Source organism: Poecilia latipinna, unplaced genomic scaffold (genome assembly GCF_001443285.1).
Source record: "Poecilia latipinna isolate Pla-1442-1.1 unplaced genomic scaffold, P_latipinna-1.0 Scaffold975, whole genome shotgun sequence".
Classification (NCBI taxonomy): Eukaryota; Metazoa; Chordata; class Actinopteri; order Cyprinodontiformes; family Poeciliidae; genus Poecilia; species Poecilia latipinna.
The window spans coordinates 501845-522367 of record NW_015113591.1 but is presented as its reverse complement, the minus strand read 5'-3'; the positions used below and the strand labels follow the sequence as shown (position 1 = coordinate 522367).

Sequence of the window (20523 nt, the reverse complement as noted above, 5' to 3'; positions counted from 1 at the left end):
CTAATATTTGGAGTCCTTTTCTTGTTTTTGGTAAAAAAGGTTTAAAGCAATAAAAGGTTTTTGAACCCTTTTTTTTTTTTTTTTTTTTTTTAGCTATATATTTTCACACACTTGGACAGAGTATTGGCACATTTCATAATATCTTTGCCATTTCTACCACATTCTCTGAATCAAATGCTTTATTCTTCTAAAATCTGATTGGTGAAGACAGTAATACCTTGCTTTTATGCAGAAGATGTACAGCTGTGCTGTTTAAGAATTAGGAGTTCTCCAAAGAGTCTAAATTACTGCACAGTCACAAAGTTTCCTGGATTCAAATCCCATTGGGTTTAGGATAGGTGTGTGTACTACAGACAGTAGATAGAGAACCTAAAATAAATTAATTGGTTTAAAATATAACTTTTATTTTTTTTTTTTTTAACCAAACTCTGAGGAAGTCCATGTTTAATTATTGACTCAGAGAGCATGGTTCCTCTGATCAGGCAACAAACCGGACTTTTGAACTCAGCTGTCAAGTGAAATTTAAGGAATTTGTGGTGCGTTTTTGACTAACCAGTGGATCCCTTTTTTTTTTTTTTATAATCACTATAAGCTGTGCTTTGTGGCTGAATAGAAGGGCAGGTAAAGTGCATGCTGAGGTTACTGTCCTCGATACAGCTGTTCTGGGTTTGATTACCAGACCTGGACTATTAACTGCATATCAGAATTTATGACTTCTTTGACAGTTTTAAAACTGTCAAGTTAGTGTTTCAGCTGGCCTCTGTGCAGCTCTGCTCCCACACAGTTTTCTGAAGTTGGTGTACAGGAAAAGTCTCATGACACGTAGAGCCCGCAGCAGCCTGTACAATCCTGCTTGTGGGAGAAACCTGAATGAATTAAGCTCAGTGGAGAACTCAGTTTTAAAAGACGTCTTTTTTTCTTCAATGGTTTAACTGATGTCCTTGAAATTAACTCCAACTGTTATCAAAGCTTGAAATTACAATGGAACAGTCACTCCTCCTGACTGATGGGAGTGCCTTTCTGTAAACACAGGCTTTATTATTCTCATGTCTGATTTAAGTTGCATGAGTTAAGGTCTGACCCAGTACTGTAGAACTGAAACTCGCTGTGTCTCTTGTCAGGTCGGTGAGGAGATCCACACAGCCGTTTGGAGGCATCCAGCTCATCGTCTGTGGAGATTTCCTCCAGCTACCTCCAGTTCCTAAAGAAAAGGAAAAGGCCAGCTTCTGCTTCCAGGTTGGCCTTCTGCAGAATTTCTTTACTGATTTGCTGAAGCTCTGCAGTAGTCCTGCTGACCTACACTGGATCTTATTTTCGTTACTGGAGATAAAGCTACATGTTAAATAGATTAGGACCCTCAGTATTGTTTTTTCCTGGTATACGGATGCATATGCTATGGCTGGTCTGAGTGCACGTGAGTCATTGCTGCTGTCTGTGTTTATTAATAATACAAACAATGTTCTTTAGTGAGCATCTTCCTTCCCTTTGCACATTTTCTGGGAATCATTATGGAAATTCATGGAAAACCTTCTGATCTGTGAACTTTCAGGCCAGGAGTTGGCGGAAGGTCATCCAGGTCAACATGGAGCTAACAGAAGTGAGGAGGCAAACCGACCAGAACTTTATCTCCCTCCTGCAGGCAGTGAGGGTGGGCAGGTAAAACACCTTCATGGTTGGCTCTCCATTATACCTGTCTGAGCCAATCTCACAGGAATTTATTGTGATGCTGCTGCTTTATATAATACATTTCATGGCTTTTTGAGAAATTCTTTAATCTCCCATGGCAACCATTCAGCTGTGAACAACACCTGGTTGGACTTAGCCCCGCCTTTGAGGCGCAGCTCCTCCTCTGAGCTGCAGTTTCCAAGCTTCAGTTTCGCAGGAGTTTTAAAAGAGACAGAGGCCCAATTTCAAGTCAAATTTCATTTGCCATGTTTGTGATAGTGGTGTTTTATCCATCTATGTGCCTAGAAAACACATAATACTACCCCTTTAAAGTCTTACATTTGCATATCTAAAATTAAGATCTTAAAATGTCTTGAATTCATTTTTTTTTAAATAAGTTGGCCTTGCCTGCCTTAATCAAAGGTCTTAAATTCTACATGTCTGTCTTTTGTTTCCCATGGGAATTTCTACTTCAGGCAACTCTTTGAATCGTGTTCAGACATGTTCATTGCGTTCTGTGACTAGGCATGTGAGGCTACTGGTAATTAGCTGCTAATATACCCTTGCTAACTATTTTTTATTTATTTATTTTTCCACCAATCATGGCAAATTCATCAGCAGTTGGCTGGAGTATGTTTGTCTTTGCCATAGGCGCATTTCTGTTGCCAACCCATAAGAGGCTAAGCACATTATGTTCCAAAAAGCTTGGCACTATGGGGTTTAAGGCTGTAGAGAGCATGACATAATATGCAATTTTCTAAAGTAAATGTTTGTGGTGATACAGGTCTTAAATTCCATTCATACATTTAAGTTGGTGAAATGTGCAGAAGCCCTGTCAATGAGTGACAAAGTCCTACAGCTTTTATTCCCACATGGAGATCGACAAGCTGTGACAGGATGAGGTGTGATATGTCTCTTAGCTTTGCGTGTCATGTTCCCTTTAACAGGTAATGACTATGGAATGTTTTCTTCATTTCTTGTAAGTTTCATGTTGGATTTATACAGTTTCAAAACATGAGACGGCACAGATCTCGCTTCTCCTGCTAGAATTAGAATTGGTGAATGTATTTTAGTTTCTTAATTCTTTTGTTTTTTTTCTCCCCTCCAAGTTATAAATGTTACACCCAGAGCAGCTCCATCTCCGGTATGAGTTTGAGCTTTTCCTGAAGGAAATGTTCTGTGTCACAATAACTCAGGGTGTCGGAGGAAGTCACAGCCACACTGCTGAAGAGCGCCTACCATCAGATAGAGCGCGACGGGATTCTGGCCACCAGGCTGTGTACGCACAAGGATGACGTGGAGCTCACCAATCAGAACAAACTCCAGCAGCTGCCAGGTCTGAATGCTAACTGCCTGCTCCTCCATTAACCCCTTAAACGACGTCTTTACCGGCGTTGCACTGAGAAGTAGCTCTGATGCGCTGTTCCTCCAGGTGTTTGCTAATTGGGGAGGAACAAAACCGATAATTATTGAAAATTTTCTCCACTGTGCCACTAGAGTATCAATCAGAAAATAGCAACTGCATTTAATTATGCTTTTTTTATGTGCAGTTTGGTGATACAAATCACTTCTTGAAGCAGCATCCTGAAGAAGCCCATTTCAAAAGATGATCTTTTGCAATAACAGTATTTGTGCCTTTGATGCTTGTATCGCCCACCCCTAGTTCTGGAATCTTTTTAATTTTGTAAGATACAATTTCATCAAAACCCCTTTTAATAAGATGGCAGGGGCGGAGGGGGGCTTTCAGTATTTATTTTTTAGTGTGCATTTTTTGTCAGTGACCTACTGTAACCAAAGCGTTTCTCCTCGTCCTGCAGGGTCGTCGCGGGCGTTTGAGGCTCTAGACAGCGACCCAGAGCTGGTGAGGACCATAGATGCTCACAGCCCAGTCAGCAGGCTGATCCAGCTGAAAGTGGGAGCCCAGGTAGACTTCAACTCAATGTCTCCTGCTGAGATTGACTCCGTTTGAATAAAACCACTTTTTAAAACCTTTTTGCATCCCAAAAGGTCATGCTGACCAAAAACCTGGATGTAGCTCGAGGTCTGGTGAACGGCGCCAGGGGAGTGGTGGAGTCATTCGACTCAGGAAAACAAGGTTTGGATCAGTTTGTTTTGTTTTTTTTTTTTCTTCTGTTGGCACAGTACTTGAACAGGAGCACAATTAAAAGTCAAGTTTGTTCCCCCCCCCCCACTTGTCAGTGTGTGACAGAAAAGCTCCTCATATTTTCATTGAATTAAAATTAGCTTTTGTTCTTTCAGTGGGAGAACAAAAGTGTTCAGAATGCCACAGTGATGACAGAGAGTAGGCTCATCACTGTGACAGTAGTGGCTCCATTCAACAACGTTGCAGCTCCAGGAGATCAGCTGAACCTGCTTAATTTAGAACAAAATAAACTTCAGAATTTACATTTTTTGCTGGCTTTTATAAATGTACTGACCTTTTGTTTGTAACGTTCAGACAGGAGAGGTAGAGATTTCAATTTAATCATTAAACCAATTGTCTTTATTATTGTTCCTAAACTTTGTACCCCACTATTAAAAACAGAATCCTTACTTGACACCATGTTGTGAGATTTGGAAATGAAGGGACCCGTAGAGTTGTTGTTTTTCTACCAAACATATTTTCTTGTTCGCCATCAAACTCGTATTGATTGTTGCTGTTGTAGTTATCTCACTGAACCCTAAAGCTGTGTGGTTTTCTGTTAGAGCAGAAAACCACAAGCCTGTCTCAGTGTTAATTAATGGAACAGTTCTGGGTAAACTGCCACAGACACATTTAAATAATCTTCATTTTTAAGTGGGTTGTACCAGCGGGGCTGGCAGAACCTGGTCCAGGAACACCGTCAGATTAAAAAATCTAAATATTGGATCCAAAGTGATTTGACAGACAGTGTGACTTTAAAATGAAGATAAAGAGGGGGGGGAGAAAGTGAAGATTCTGAGGTGGTTTTTACTTTCGTGAGCATCAAAAATAATTCTACATCAGTCTCTTCTTTTGCCTTCTGCTCTTCTTGAACCTCCAGTTGGTTGTGGCTGATGGCAGCTCATACTGAGCCTGGTTCTGGTTCTGCTGGAGGTTTCTTCCTGTTAAAAGGGGAGTTCTTCCTCCCCACTGTCGCTTCATGCCTGCTCTGTATGAGAGATTGTTGTAAAGTCTGTACATGAAGCAAACAGCTGCCTGTCAACGACTCCATGTTGTGCCAATAGAGAAGACTTTTTCCTGATCCACTGATCTCCCTCGTTTGTTGTCAGGATTCCCACGTGTGCGCTTCCTGTGTGGGGTCACGGAGGTGCTGAAGCCAGAGCGCTGGGTGTTTAAATCCACCGGCGGGATCCATTTGAGCCGACAGCAGCTACCGCTGAAACTGGCCTGGGCCATCTCCATCCACAAGAGCCAGGTGAGTCCAGCATCTGCACTGCAAAAACACAAGTCTGACCAAGTAGTTATCTAGTTTCTACTGCATATATCTTAGTTTTGTAAATTTCTAAGAGCTTTTTTTTTTTTTTAAATAAATAATTCTTTATAGTCATAAAGTACTAGTTCCACTGGCAGATTATTTTCACTTATGGGAAAAATGAATTTTACTTGAATTCAGTGATTTTTTTTTTTTTTTTCCCCATCTATAGTTCAGCAGGAGACTCAACGTCTGACAGAGAGAGTGAATAAGTTTGCTTATAACTGCTTCCTCTTTGTTCCCATCCTCATCAACAGAGAAGGACAACTGAAAATGATTCTCTGAATCTTTTGACTCTTGTGGTTGGAGGACTTGTTTATCACACCACTCTGTGTTGTGTCTTTACTCCAGCTATTGATAACTAGTTTCAGGGGACTCATATTGGTTCCTGACTGGCTTCCACTAAACCACCTTTTTTTTCAGAGCACACTATTGGAGACATGGCCACGTTCCTTTTTCTCTTGATTTCCTGTTGCTCTTGGCAGTGCTCCTGCCAAGTGTTTCTATATCCTATTGCTGGTTGGGAGAGGGGGGAGAAGAGGTGATATTGGTGGCAACAAATATATTTGGAAAGGAAATGACTGTTTCACCCAGCAGCCGCTGCTGCTACTACATCCTGACCCCAATAATTGGCTGGAGAATGGAGAAAGAGGCACTCTGGATAATTGGGATCACTGGTTGTGAGCACTGGGAGCAGGGGTGGTCTACAGCGCAGGTGTCTGCAGATATAACACAATTCACAACAGAATTTAAATTACCTTTTTTGTTTTCTACTCTGTATTTAAGATGGGTTCTAGAGTAGAAATCCAATAGTTGCAGTAAAACTGAGCATGAGGGGAGAGTGATGGCAGCTTCTGCACCAGGAGACTTGGCCTGTATTCCAGTTGTAGTCGGAACTGGGAAATTCTAATTTCACAATCAGAAAAATTTGATTTCCTACAGGGAACAACTCCATCTACCCCGTTAGGTCTTGTAAGGCCGACTTTGGGTCTCGATACGGCCGCTCCTCACATCAACAGTGACCTGCGGTAGAAATGCATTTATTTACAAGTGTCTGACAAAAGTGTCTGGAACTTTAAACTGAACAAATGAAGTGGTGTTACCTTATGGATCGTAGCACTTAAAGGGGCAGTGTTATGTAAAACCGACTTTTTGAGCTTTACATCATGTTATGTTATTCTGTCATTAGAAAAAAAACCTTAAGTGTTGTTTTGATTCTTTCATGCATGTTTGAGAAACCATTTAATCTCCATGGCAACCATTCAACTGTTCAAAATGCCTGGTAGGGCCCAACCAAGTGCAAGTCAGAGCAAAGCTGGAGAAAACCTTGTTAAAGAGTGAATAGAGGAGACGTCTTCCTGAAGGCGGAGTTTCAGAGAACGTTTTAAAACGACAGGCCCAATTTCAAGCTGTTAAGTTATAAAGTAAAACTTCTTTTGTCACATTTGACATAGCATTTTTTTAACAACTGAAGTGAACATACTTACTTGATAGTCCAATAAAATGGCACTATGTCCCTAAAAAAAAACGCATAATACTGCCCCTTTAACCTCCTAGCATCGCGCTGTGTTATGGAAAAACTGGTCATGGCTTATTAATTACAAGTTCACAAATGATGCTTCAGTTGCAATCATTTAATTGAGGAATTTAGGGTAACTGTGCCGCTGGGTTGTTTTAATATGGTACTGTCTTAACCTGCTGAGTAACTGCACCGGTTAAATGCTGGATTTTTTTTTTCTTTTAGTCTAATATCCTGCTGCAATCAGGCCTGACTTTATAAGTAAATTTTGCATACCTTCACCGGAAATGTGGCTTGGTAGCTTACATAAAGAAGGAATGTGGAGTGCTAGTTCATGCCTGTGAATTCTGAATGTTGCATCATCTTCTGGTGCATTTTCAAAATGGGGAAGTTGTGGAGACACAGTGTAATAATCCACTTTGATAAAGACTTTTTTTAATTTTTTTTTTATCCTGATTCGAGTCTCAACTAGAAAACGGCTTCAGATTCATTAGATATTGAAGTGCTGCTCTCTCGCTGTTCCCCCTGCTGAGTGTGTTGCTCATGTTGAACAGCCAGTTTATTCCTTGTCTGTGTTTCTTGTGAAGGGAATGACTCTGGACTGCGTGGAGATTTCCCTGGCTCGGGTGTTTGAGAGCGGCCAGGCCTACGTGGCCCTGTCTCGAGCTCGAAGCCTGGAGGGCCTCAGGGTCATGGACTTTGACCCCCATGTTGTCCGGGCGGATCCAGATGTTCTCCTCTTCTACAAGAAGCTGAGGAAGGAGCGGCTGCTCATGCAGGTGAGTGCGGAGCTCTCCCCGTCTCCCAAAGTTTGATCTTGACTAAAAGATTTCATCTTCAGTGTCACCAAGTTTCCAGAAAGTGAGAATTGTGATGTTTTTGTGTTCAGAACTGATTGAGTGGGTTTTCCCTGCAGGCCTCCGTGGATGATTTCTACAATAAAGAAAATACTTAGGAGCATCTGCATCTCCTGAGCCACTATGCACCATGTGCATGACTAATGCTTTTAATACAATCTGAATTTTACTTAACTCATTGGATGAGTTCCACTGCCACCTGCAGCTCATTTCTGCAACTTGCAGTTTTTATTTTTTGTTTTTAAATCATGTTATGATTTGTAATTTATTGAGGTTTGTATTTAAATAAACTTTTAGCCCTACTAACAAAGTCTTGTCGTCATGTAGATTGCACGAACGAGAAATAATTGAGTATGTAAGAGTTTATGAAAATGCTGTCATGTGTATGGCAGCCAGAAATAACTGGATTTACCACTTTGGCTTTATGGTGATTATTTGAGTAGCTTAAAATCTGAACTAAAGCGACTCAACAGCTTCACAGGCTTTATGTAAAATCTAAGGCAATTCAGGAAAAGTAAAAGTTTAACAATTCTGGGGAAAAAAAACTTTATAAATCAAAGATGGTGTGAACAGCAAAGTCACTGAATCCGGTGTCACTTTTGCCACATTTGGTTAGCCTTTTACTGCAAAATGGCTGACATTTTCCGAAGACACAATTTTTATATTAACAAAAATTGTAAACAAGTCTTCAGACTTTGCCATGAAGTGAATTGTGTTTCCACTAATCGTCTTTAACATTTCTGCAGCTTGGTTTGGGTTGACCTTTCAGTAAATTCAGTTGACTGGGCAGGACTGGCTCAGACACACGCCTCTGAAAACGCTTCATGTGTTTTGGATTGACTGGTGACACCCTAACCAGACGGCCTTTTATCAAGGGCCGGCCACACTGGAGTTAGCCAAAAGTATGTAGTATGTAGTTGTATATAAGTAACTTCACAATGTTATTGTGGAATGTTGCATAGAGAAAAATTAAGGCGTAAAGATAATTTTATTTATATAGTACATTTTCAGCAACAAGGCAAAACAAGGTGCCTGGTCCACACGTAACAGAAATTCTGGAAAAATGAATAAATTCTTATGCATTTGGGCTTTTCATCCACATGAAAACTGTTTATCACTAAAAATGATTAGAAAAACTCTAACAAAAATGGAGATTTGAGTCTTGTGCATTACAGGCACCAATATATCCACATACTTTGACAACTGAGATTGTCTTGTTTTATTAACTTTGTATCATAATGCTCTAAAAGTATGGCCACACAAATGAACCATACACACATGTTTAATTGTGCCAGGAGGCACAATTAAAGATGTGCCTGTTAGCAACCACAACTTCCTAACAGGAAGTTTTGAAGCAATCCAATTCGTTCATAGGTCTTTGTTTTGTGCTACACTGCCCCCTATGGGTTTAGCATGTTTGAAACGACACCAACGGGTGGATTTGTTCAGGTTAATGTGGAAGAACTTTTCTGAAACTGATAAAGTGTACAATTTTTAAAACAATGTGATGCAGATGTTTGTTGCATGTTGGCCTCAGACTTCAAGGCTTAAAATTAAGCATGATCTGTAGCGTGATTAGGCTGTTTTGCCTTTGCAGAAACAGGGTTTCCCCCAGAAAACTTGCTAAGCCCGATGGTGGGGGTGTCGAGGTGGTCAACCGGTGGTCTACCGTGTTTTTGTATTAAAAGATGTTAAGTTGACAGAAAATATTAAAGTATTACTGTGTAATTATATGTTACAGGAAAATATCTCCAGTGAAATGCTATTTAAACCCACAACTAGTCTAAAAACAACAAATGTGCACTTCTGTTTAATCCAAAATTAAGTCAGCAGCTCCATCAGGCCCCAAGAGCTTTAGGGGCCCCATAAATGCTAATATTTTAAAGCAGCCCACAGATACATAAATGTAACACTTGTTTATTGAGATTATCAATGCTGTTAAACTTGATTCAATTTCAGCATACATAAATTAAAAGATTTTAAGTTGTTTAACATTTAAATGCAAGATTTTAAGGAGCTGGCAAGTTTACTTTGTAAAACTTCAAAGAACAATATTCATATTTAGATTGGTTTGTTACCATAGCAACAATCTGATGCTGTGAGTTTAATCTTTGACTGTACAAATTAGTAAACTGCGATTATAACTTATTGCTTTTTAAGCTGGTCAATTAAACTACTCTCTTCTGCCATATTTCACTAACTCTAACACAGAAGCTGTTAGAGGTGCTGATGATTTTAGCAGCTAGACGGCCCCTAAGTTAAAGTCTGCGCAAGGCCTCATGCAGCCTTGGACCGGCCCTGCACAATGAGTAAATCCGCTGCACTGCACAGAGATGCGCAACAAACGGGAGATTTGGCTTTAGTAGCTCTTCCATTTCGTGTCTGTTGAGTTTTTAATCGTCACAGAAACTATTCTGGTTGGTCGAGTTTATGGGACCCGACCGTGCCTGACGGTCACGAGTTTCTCAGATCTCCGTGCGGCCGCGCGCATTAACTCTAAGTAGACAACGCATTTGATATGGTTTGATGCATCGTGTAACCGGAAAAATAATACTACTGCTAATAAAATAATATAAAATCAGCGTGATGCGTGACTCCGAGGAGAGAGCGTTAAAGCTCCTCACCGGGCTGAACCTGCATGATCAGGTTAGCGCTGCTCGTTATCCACAAACGCTCCGGCCAACCGGGACCACAGACATAAACTTTACAGGGAAGACGGACATAGAGCCACACGCTGGGCAGTATGTTGAGATGTAAACGCCGCATATAATTGTTCGTTCAGAAAGATAAATCATTCTCACCACTCCACAACGCGCCTCTGAATTCGCTACAAGTTATTCCTGCGGTTCACATTGAGCTGCGCAACCAGAGCTAACGCGGCGGGCTTTAAACTCTTACCTAGAGTTCTCCAAAGGATCATAATTCCTCACAGTAAGTTGATGTAAATATCCATACAGGTCAGTCTGTGTCCAGTTTGAGTGAAAGGAGGCGCGCGCGATTCCGCTGAGGTAAAGCAGCGGCAGCGCGCGAGGCAAAGCGCAGCGGTGTGATTGGTCCACACGCTGTCAGCTTTAAATGCATAAACTATAAACCTATTATAAACCTATCCCTAAGGATAAATCTGCTCTGCTAGTGAAATTCTCAGAGCAACAGAGACGCTTGCAACCCGGCATTAAAAAAAGAAGGAAAAAAAAAGCGATTTTTGTTTTTCTATTTATTTTCCTTGAAACGTAAACAAGCAACGCTTAGCCTGGCGGCATGGCTAGTAAAGCATGGTGGGCCGCCAGGCTTATAATACACTGGGGGAAACCCTGAGAAATCCTCAAATTGGAGTTAAAGATTTAAGGGGGTTGATCTCTAGCATCATTAGAAGTGCTTTGAAATCAAAAATGTAATTTCATATGAACTTATTCATTGCCAGGAATAAAAGAATGACATGTTCAGACAGACTGACGAGGAACCAGGGATAAGAGGAAAATATTTATTTCTAAGTCGGAACAGTGATTCCAAGGCCAAACCCTGAGGTAAACGTTTCATCCTGGAGCGCCATCTTAACTCTGGACTGATTTCTAACACTGCTGCACCAGGGATGGGAGCAGCAGTGTTGATGAATAATAGAGCACATGATTATAGAGGACATGCATTAAGTCTAACATGATTATGGGAAGCATGCATCATGGTGGCTGCTTAGTTGATCAGGATCCTACAGCTGCACTGGGTGAGGAGGGGGGGACTGTCATTTCACATTGTGGAATAACTTGTGTGCAACCTGAAAGCAGAGAAACGTGATTAGATTCTTTACTGAAACACACTCAATCAAAATCAGCTTCAGCATCTTCAGCGTGTTCAGAGAGGATTAGAGACCTGAGCTTCTGTTCTCAACCAATAAATGTACTGAAGGACTTCAAGTTTTTTTTTTGTTTGCTTTGTTTTTAGTTTTTGTTTTTTTTCCTGGCTGCTGGTGAGCTTAAAAAAAAGAAGAATCAGTTGTTTTTCAGCTGCTGAATCCTTACTATGTGTTTTACATGCAGACTTTATAATTTTATTTTCTTCCTCCTGCTTTATTTGCATGGATGTGAGTTTAATTTTAACCAGTTATTTAATTCTACTCAAACACTCGTCTGTTCATAGTTGCGACTTGCAGTGTTTGCCTTTAACTAAAAGGAAAAGAAATAATCTTCTTTTGGACTTAAACTCTGGCTGAACTGATATCAGTTTTATTTAGTTTCCAATTCATTCTCATCATATGACATTCTGAATGTGTGTGGCTTTTTATTTGCAAAAGCAGAATCAAGAGCTTTATTTTTGTCAAGTGGCACTTTAGTCATACATACTCTTGTGAGCAAAACTTTGTATTTTAATTGGTTAGATGTAAAAGCTAAAACTGTAAAAAAGTAGAACAAAATATTATTTTCTAGTGATAGATTTGAACAAAAACAGATACGAGTAGCAGCTCTGCTAGTAAAGCTCAGTCTCTCCAAACTTCTCTGTAGTTCAAACTGCTGTAACACTTACACAGTGGTCCCGTGCGTGCAGGAAGTCAAAGAGCTCTTCTGTGCACTCCTCCGTAGTGCTGGACCTGGAGCTGACCCTGGCTTCACACACCTCCAGAAGCTCCTTCAGGTGCACACAGTGCTCAGTCTGCTCACATTTGGATCGTATCGTTTCCAAGGGGTCCTGGAAGGTACCAGAGACGGAATGGCAACAGCAAATCAGTATGATTTCCCCTCTGACCCAGAGTTAACCCTCAGCCAGAAGCAGACAGTGCCTCGTTACGGCCTTTATTATAAAATATTTGAAATGCATTAAAAGATGTAAATAAATGTAATTATATTGCTTTTTAAAAAATAAAACATTTTGTTGCCTAAAATACAATAACAGCATTCCATTAGTGAACTCTATAATTTGTAGCAAAGGATGAATCTGCATTAAAAAAATACATCAACATGTGAAAAGCTAAAACCCTTTCTGCTGGACTTATCAATGCAGTGTATGGTTGAACTGGTGATCAGTTTTGGATTAACCAATTAAGAAACATTTGTTACAGCATTGTCTGCAGTAACAAAGTAAAATTGTGCCATACAGACATGATTTTACAAAGCAAAGTATTGGAATCATCAATCGATTTCCAGATGAAGCTTTTACAATCAAATCTGTAATAGGTGGTCTTAGGTTTGTGTGGTGATATGAAATATGTTAATTATTTTAGACTGAACATGTGTTTAGCTTTTAGGCAGCTGAACACATGTGGAATCCTCTATAAACTAGAGAATTGTGGTAAGGAACAAAGAGTTTCTAGAAAATGTGAATTTAATGAATTGAAGAAAACAAATGCTGAAGTTTAGTGTGAAAGCACACACATATTTTTTTATTTTTAATTATGTTGTCTTTTAATGTACAGCACTGTATCAGCTGTGGCTGTTTTAAAGTGCTTTATAAATAAAGTTAGTATGGTATGGAAAAACACTCCATCTCCCTCCTGCATATGTGTTTCTGTCCCTGTTCTTCAGCAGCCAGTCATCTGCTTCCGTCCAACTGAGACTGATATAATTTAAATACACTTACCACCATTTCTTCCTCCTCTTCTTCCTCCTCTTCTTCCTCAGCAGGAGCATCCTCCTATTCAACGGCAAGAAGAATTCCAGTCAGTTTAAACTGAAATAAAAGCCTATTCAAGAACTCAAGGTGAACTTACACTGACATTTTAAAACTCCCTGGGAGCCATCTTTTATTAACTATTCATAGATAAATCTAATCTCTAAATTCGGATATCTTTGCCCTGACTTCGCTTAACCAGAGTCGATATTAACATATCTTTCTATGTTATAGTTGTTCCAGTTTAAGGGCTGACCCTTCGCTTATACGGTCCACCGCTGAGCTATTAGGTTACACAAACCGGTACACTATTTTAATTTGGCTCCTGTTTACATATATTTGTCTATTTACTGTACCTCTTCGTCGGGGTCTCCGGACGTGAGCAATTTTTTCTCGACAACCATTTCTGCGAGTTTGAAACTTGCCAACAAATCAGCTACCTGAAGTGAAAGCCTGAACTGAAGTCCCTGTTCGAGGACGCGAGGTCGGTCACACGCCGGAAACGAGTAGAACGCTCTCTCCGTCTACAGTTTTCTATTGGCTGAAATGTTTTATCGACGTTTATTTTGTCTAATCACATACAGAGTTTGCCTGAGTCCCGCCTTAGTGAAAACAGGAAGCGCGGAACTGTTTTAGAAGGGTGCAAAGGATCCGTCGGATGAAAAAAGTTGTAGCACATCGTGATGGGGCTGTTCCTGGATACTTCCAGAGTGATATTTAGTAGGGTTAAAGACCTGAGAGCCCTGACTTCTAAGCGACACCGAGTGAAAGGAAAATGGGTAAGTCACCAAAAAACAGGCAAACAAAATAGCTTTTAGTGTTTTGTGTCTGAGAAAACTTTTATTTTAAGGGGTTCGAGTCAGTGGGTTCGCACCAATTATCACCCGGCGAAGCAGTGTTCAGGGTGGGCGGAGTTTGGACAGTGACAAGTACTCCGTTCCGATCCACCAATTCTAACATGTGACTGGCATAATAACCATAACAGTTTTTTGGAGAGAAGATAATAATATTTCTTGAATGATGTGTACAAAATGTGTGTATAAAATCAAATCAGGTGATTTTTTTATTTTTGTGTGGAGCTCGAGCGAGTGAGGGTGGATCAGAAAATTAATAACTTACATATTTAACATATGTAAAAGAAGCTACTGGAAATGATTTAGCTTTTGATACTTAACCACAAAGCATAGACGTTCTCTTCTGGCTGTTATAATGTGCCCAGTTCAGTTTGTCTGAAAAAAAAAATACAAGACAGCCTTTTATATTTCAATAAAATTTCATATCCTTTATGATTTTATGAAATTATCAAGTCACATTAGAACCTTATATATCTATGAACTTGTATTTTTCATGTCTTTTTTTTGTCATTCAAAAAGACCTGTCAGTTGGTCATGAAGTTAACTCAGGATTATTGCTAAATGTGTTTCTTCTTTTCTCTCCTACAGGCTGCCACACAACCCAAGCAGCCTCCCACCAGAATGGCTCTCCAGCACTTCGATGCCACCTACAGCGCCCAGCTGGGGGCGCTCTGGCCCTCAATCCGAGTGGCCCTGCTGTCAGAGAGGAAGTATGGAGCCCTGCTCAATCATTTCTCCCATAATCCAGATGTGGAAGAACTCCAAGGTCAGGGATGCAAAGATTTCATAAGCAATGGAGAGGGTAGGTGTGCATTTCATTTCCAATCTTCGCTGCGACATCCGATGATGTAGTACACACAGCTTCAAAACACAAGCTCCATGATAATCTCCTACTGAGAAGTGTTGCAGAGAACCACGCAGGCTCTGGTGCAGAGCTTACTCCAGCATTGGCAGCAGGTGGCTGTGGGGGCATTTTCATGCACAGTGAGGCAATAAAGTGTTGCAAAACAGCCATGTGGCATGAAGTGAAGAAGACACTTCTGTCCAAGAAAAACATGGAGGACAGAGTACAATTCAGCATTAAGTGTGACTTTTGTTCTCCAATGAATCCTCCAATTTTTGCAGCCTTCATGTTTCCGGCCTCTGCTGATCACCACTCTGAGCTTAGACCTGAAGAAGACTCCAGCAGTGTGTCTACAGTGACTCATGGTGGTGGTATTCGGCAGCCTTCTCCTCTACGGCTCAGTCCCAATATCAGGTGCTTGGTTTTTCCGAGAGGAGATATCACACGGTTCAGGCCTGCAAGGTGAGCGAAGGTCTTGTACAGTCCGATTTATCGGCGCGCAGATAAAATCAGGACGACCTCAACACATGAAGTGTTGTCTGAATCTCACTTCTCTCCTGTTATCTTAAGACCTGACAAGTTTGGTTTGTTGAGTTACTACCTGCTGGATGCGGCGTCCATGTTGCCTTGTCTAGCGCTGGATGTTCAGGAGAGTCACACAGTTCTGGATCTGTGCGCCGCTCCGGGTGGAAAGGCCCTGGCTTTACTTCAGACCCAGTCCGTCAGTGAGTGTCCTGCTCTAAGCCACTCTTCATCAAACTCTACCCAGTCTGGTTAGTCTCCTGGCTCCTCCGACAATTATCCACTGTGTCGTTTTTATGCCCCAGGGTTTTTGTGTGCCAACGACTTGTCCGTGTCTCGAACGTCTCGATTGAAACGGGTTCTGCACAGCTATGTTCCGAAAGCGCTTCTGACCGATGACAAACTGCGCATCACATCGTTTGACGGCACCATTTGGGGGGAGATCGAAAGGAACTCCTTCGATAGAGTAAGCCCAGGTCACTCAATCATCTTCTTCCTGTTACTCTGGTGACACACTGATCTGATACCAGCTTCACTTCAGGTCCTTGTTGACGTCCCCTGCACCACAGACAGACATTCCCTCATGGATGACGACAACAACATATTCAGCAGGAGCAGAGTCGGAGAAAGGCGGAGCCTACCACAGCTGCAGGCGCAGCTTCTGCTGTAAGAATGACAGAAACACAGAAACAGACCAAACATTTAATCATCAACCACTGATGATTAAATGCCAAATATGCAAACATAATGTCACATGTCCCAGTGATTCCTTATTCCCGCTAGCTTCACATGGTAATAATCGTCAGGAACGCTTCTGCAGCTGTCTTGTCACAGTGTCTACCTGGACAGTGATCAAACTCACTGTAATAATATTGTCCTGTAAAGAGGTGTAAAAAACCTAAAAATAATCTTTATTCCCGTAGCATAATCTCACATTGAACAGTTTAGGAAAATCTAACCTTTTCCCTTAAGTGAATTTGCACAATAAAAAAAAAATCTCTGGTGAGATGCAAAATGAATTCTTTAAAAATGAATTCCTTAAGTTCTTTTTTTTGTTTTGTTTTTTTTTTTTAAGAAAAAAAATTCTTTAAAAATTATTTTAAACAAAATGTCTCACTTTCTCATTCAAACTCTCGCTTTCAGAATCACTTAAGTTTAGCAACAATAAAACATGGAAGCAGTTTGCACAGCGGATGACAGATGATTGGCAGTGATCATTTTAAGCCAAATTGTCGTCATGCACTCAGGGCACAACCACGCTATTTTTATTTTATTTAATTTTTTTGCTTTTTCACACTGGGCCAGTTAGTTTGACTTTTATTGTTTAGAAATGAAATCCTCATATAATTGATTTTGACTGATGTTAAAGTGTGTGATGGTGGTGCAGGGGAAAAGCATGTGACCCATATTCAGAGACCTCGGTCCTCCATGAGGACGTCACAGGTTTGATTCCTGGCCGGTTGACCTTTGACACATGTCTTCCCCCTCCTATAACTGGCATTCCTGTCTGGCCAGCCAAAGGTCACTGGAGCTGGAAAAAATCTTTAAAAAAAGCATTCAAGAAACGGAAGAAATCTGTTTTCCCAGAACTGAATTCAAATCAGATATGGCTCTTAATACCTTTACCATGTTTCTATGAAAAATAAAAAAAATAAAATAAAAAAAAACTATTATTGAATTGATTAGTTGATCATACACATACAGTTCATCAGAGCTATAGGACTACTGTTAATCAGGTGCAGCTGTAATCTAAGTGTGTGCTTCCTGTGTAGAGCGGGAATCCTGGCTGCTTGTCCTGGAGGCGACGTTCTGTATTCCACCTGCACCCTCTCTGCCAACCAGAACCAGGCTGTGGTGCAACAAGCTGTCCAGCTGGCTGAGGAGCAGCACGGCATCCAGCTTCAGGTCTGTGGATCAACCACACAAGCAGAGGAATGATGGAAGACTTCCGCATAGACTCATTAAATACACTAAATATTAAGGCACTAATGTTTATTTTTTTCTCCCTTTCCCTCATCAGGTCATCTGTCTCCGCCCTCTGGCTCAGATGTTTAGCAATACATTTCACTTTGCTCCTAACCTCCACCTGGGTGAGATGGTCATCCCGCACTTAGCTGCTAACTTTGGACCCATTTACCTGTGCAAGCTAAGGAGACTCACCTAAACTCTGCTTTGTGGACACAAAACACAACAAACATCTTTCCACTTTCATCCCAGATCTTTTTCCTCTGGGATTCACCTGCAGTGTTATTTTTCTCCTGTAGATGTCCACAGTAGCTAAGCAGTAAAGGTGCTTGATGTATTCTGCAACCACCAGGGGGCGGTAAACTATCTGCCCGGTGTGCAGCTCTTCTGCAGCGCTGTTCTGTGGTTATTCATCAGGTTTGATGGCTTTGCCTCATAATGCTGCGTGTTTCTCCACAGAAGCAGAAGATAATGAAAAGGCAGCTCAGAACTTCTTTGACCATTTGGCTTTTTACATCTGAATCTGTGCAACTTCCATTACTGTAGCAGGGCTGATTCCATTTTGCATCAGCATCAGTCAGAGGTGAGGCGCTTCCTCTCATCACCGCCTAATGGGAGACGTTCAGGGGCCGTCTGCCATCACACCGCCGATGACCCTGTGTGCTGTCCTGGCTAGGCAATGTAGCGTGAAAAAAGGTGTGTGTATGCCTGCATGTGTGAGAGAATACATATATATCTAGTACTGTATATTTGATGAGATCAGATGAATCCGCATCCCATCGTCATTAAGCAGCTCGGTGCGGTGCGGCGGGGACGGGACGCCAGCCATGCGGCTCCCAGATGAACATTAAAGAGGCAGCAGAGAGCTAAAATGGGCTGGCTCGCCCTCTCTCCTGCCCCGCCGCTGTTTATTCCACAGATGAGTGCAGATAATTTCCTGTGCGATTGTGAGTGATTACTGTATTACTGTGGCAAAAAGGGGGCATGTATCTGGGAATGCAGAGGGAATTAATGACACATAAAAACTATATATTTTTTTTGTACCGGATGCGTTGGTCCCTCGGATGGCTCTTGTGATTACCTAAACGTATTGTAAATATGTGTTTCCGATGGGCTCCTCCATAAATTTCCATGTTTTAGCGCTCAGGAGATGGCAGACGGTTAGAGATGAGTTACTCTCTGCAGACTCCACCGGCTGCCTGCTTTATTATTGAATTAGCCAATGAGGCGCTGTGCGTTTGTGTCTGTGTGTGTAAGCCTGCGTTATGCTGTGTATTAAAAAGATGAATATTATGGATTTAACTACACAGCCTTGCTTCTGTTGTGTTTTCAAATATAATGCTTTTAATAAACATGTAAAGCGCTCTAATAGTCTTCAACACACGCCGCTGTGTGACAGACATACAGCCATAAAAATCAAACATTATGACCTAACTTTATAAGCAATATAACTGAGCTCCCAGTGCAGTCTGATGAACACTTTAATGATTTGAATCCATCAGTGTGATCAGGCAGGATGTGTGTGTGTGTGTGTGTGTGTGTGTGTGTGTGTGTGTGTGTGTGTGTGTGTGTGTGTGTGTGTGTGTGTGTGTGTGTGTGTGGAGTTTCACGTCTGCAGGTGAAGCACTGGCAACTGCAGAGAAGATTCCAGCTGCTGGGGGTTAACAGTTACCGCCACCGCGCCCAGCAGGAACTACAAACATGGCAACCTAAACCGTAACAATGCTGCAAAAACAAAATGGGGAAAAATTCACCGTTCTGCTCTGAATGACAGCTACCTAATTAACCAGTCATCAGAATGTTGGACCATCAATACAGAAGTAGTAGCCTAGCATTACCTTATTCAATTTTGCTTGATTCTCATCTCCCTTCAGTGCTCTGTGTGGGATTTCTTCTATTGAATCAGTTTCTCCAGTTGAATTTAAATTGGGAGATGAGAATGGAGTGGAAGACAGTCAGACTAGGTCCTATGTGTTTGGTTTTCTCCAAACATGGAGCGGCTCATTAGGAGATGAGAAAGAGAAAGCCGAATACAGCAATACTGAACAGCTGAGGTTTTTTCAGATGTAACTGTAAACTCAAATCATGTTGAGAAAATAATCTTTCTCCTACAACCCTTTTAAACAACTCATTCTAGTCCAGTCTTTAATATGCTGAGCTGCAATATTTAACATGCTGGAGCATCCAGTCCTTTAAAAATGGCCTGAATGTTTTCTTCTTGAAAATAATTATCAGAATATCTAGAAATGGTCTTTTAACCCTTCCCAGATTAATGAGGAGCAACAATTCCTGAAAAGGAAGATGGGGTCTTTCCATGAGTTTCAAAAGGAAAAATGTGCTTTAAGGTTTCCTTATGACTAACAATGATTTTCTTTATTCCTGTAGGCGTTCAAAGACTGCTCCTGTTAAGATCTTCCTAAAAAAAACTTCCCTAAACACACAGCTGATGTTGGGAAGATGGTGTGCTTTGTAAGATATATTCCCTTACCATACATACTGTGGCAGCTCAAAATGCTTCCAATTAGACATAAAACCTCGAGCCTCAGTCTTAATATTGACCAACAGATTTTTATAGTTGTTGCGCTCCGTTTTGGTTCTGATCAGGCCCACTTTGGGAGCGCCACATTAGCTTCAAGCTGCCACCAGAGTAAGAAGAGAGAAATTTTTATGTTTTTTTTTTTTAACCTCTCTAAGAAGATTACCCAGGGAGGGGTGAGATGGCAGTCAGGGTGTTAGAGAGAAGACAAGAGGAGAATGGAAGATGGAGCGGAACTAAAGGAGGGCGGCCCTGGATGCACAGTTAGCCACCTGTTGTCACTCGTCTTCTTCTACTGCCTCTGTGCTTTCGAACACAGTACAGAGTGGTGGTTTCCTGCCACAGTAACACTTTTTAAAATATTCAGCAAAAAAACAAAAAGCTGAGTGAAGTGATTAGTCATGAGTAAACCCTCCACTTCATTAGCATGTGTGCGTGCAGCTGTGAGGCTGATGGTGCTCATGCTTCCCTCTCCTCTGAGTTTCCTGCTGGTGGTTTCCAGGAGGGCTTTGATGTGTATCTGAGCAATGCGCTATTAGAGGGATTTCCCCAGGCCTGACAGCTCAGAGAATATGCTGTGAAATGGCAATGCTGCCGGGCTAAAAGAATGCTGGAAACAGGATTAGGATCATATTCTGGCAGACCCTGTCACTTCCTCAATGGACCGAGGTTTCCAACGCTGGCACTTTTCCATTCTCGCTCTGGTTAAAA

At 41.3% G+C, this 20523-nt stretch overlaps 3 protein-coding genes across 5 annotated transcripts in view; 2 read left to right on the top strand and 1 right to left on the bottom strand.

The window, feature by feature from the left end:
• The window catches only part of pif1 (PIF1 5'-to-3' DNA helicase homolog (S. cerevisiae)), a 14384-nt gene extending 6567 nt beyond the window's left edge, over positions 1 to 7817 (top strand). For all 3 annotated transcript variants that reach the window (XM_015050079.1, XM_015050080.1, XM_015050078.1), the window contains exons 6-13: positions 1122 to 1236; positions 1550 to 1656; positions 2862 to 3001; positions 3483 to 3589; positions 3673 to 3760; positions 4918 to 5063; positions 7227 to 7418; positions 7556 to 7817. In XM_015050079.1, the coding sequence (XP_014905565.1) occupies positions 1122 to 1236; positions 1550 to 1656; positions 2862 to 3001; positions 3483 to 3589; positions 3673 to 3760; positions 4918 to 5063; positions 7227 to 7418; positions 7556 to 7594 (934 nt within the window). In that variant the 3' untranslated portion in view covers positions 7595 to 7817. The remainder of the gene's footprint in view (positions 1 to 1121; positions 1237 to 1549; positions 1657 to 2861; positions 3002 to 3482; positions 3590 to 3672; positions 3761 to 4917; positions 5064 to 7226; positions 7419 to 7555) is intronic.
• Positions 7818 to 10963: 3146 nt separating this feature from the next.
• LOC106958296 (cytochrome b-c1 complex subunit 6, mitochondrial-like) lies at positions 10964 to 13605 on the bottom strand. Its single transcript, XM_015050122.1, has 4 exons — positions 13448 to 13605; positions 13062 to 13115; positions 12012 to 12173; positions 10964 to 11265 (listed from the first exon to the last, which is right to left on the bottom strand). Exons 1-4 carry the CDS (start codon positions 13493 to 13495, stop codon positions 11233 to 11235), a joined length of 297 nt encoding a protein of 98 aa, XP_014905608.1. The 5' UTR covers positions 13496 to 13605; the 3' UTR covers positions 10964 to 11232.
• A 113-nt stretch (positions 13606 to 13718) lies between these two features.
• On the top strand, positions 13719 to 18582 carry nsun4 (NOP2/Sun RNA methyltransferase 4). Its single transcript, XM_015050121.1, has 8 exons — positions 13719 to 13870; positions 14534 to 14747; positions 15071 to 15251; positions 15360 to 15514; positions 15617 to 15777; positions 15853 to 15977; positions 17084 to 17216; positions 17332 to 18582. Exons 1-8 carry the CDS (start codon positions 13775 to 13777, stop codon positions 17473 to 17475), a joined length of 1209 nt encoding a protein of 402 aa, XP_014905607.1. The 5' UTR covers positions 13719 to 13774; the 3' UTR covers positions 17476 to 18582.
• The last annotated feature ends 1941 nt before the right edge of the window (positions 18583 to 20523 follow it).

Coding starts and splice junctions, on each gene's coding strand:
- LOC106958296 (XM_015050122.1), bottom strand. CDS start 13,495: ATGGTTGTCGAGAAAAAATTGCTCACGTCCGGAGACCCCGACGAAGAG. Junction 13,116..13,447: donor CCGGAGACCCCGACGAAGAG/GTACAGTAAATA, acceptor GCCGTTGAATAG/GAGGATGCTCCTGCTGAGGA. Junction 11,266..12,011: donor TGCACGCACGGGACCACTGT/GTAAGTGTTACA, acceptor CTCTGCTTTCAG/GTTGCACACAAGTTATTCCA.
- nsun4 (XM_015050121.1), top strand. CDS start 13,775: ATGGGGCTGTTCCTGGATACTTCCAGAGTGATATTTAGTAGGGTTAAA. Junction 13,871..14,533: donor ACCGAGTGAAAGGAAAATGG/GTAAGTCACCAA, acceptor TCTCTCCTACAG/GCTGCCACACAACCCAAGCA. Junction 17,217..17,331: donor AGCACGGCATCCAGCTTCAG/GTCTGTGGATCA, acceptor TTCCCTCATCAG/GTCATCTGTCTCCGCCCTCT.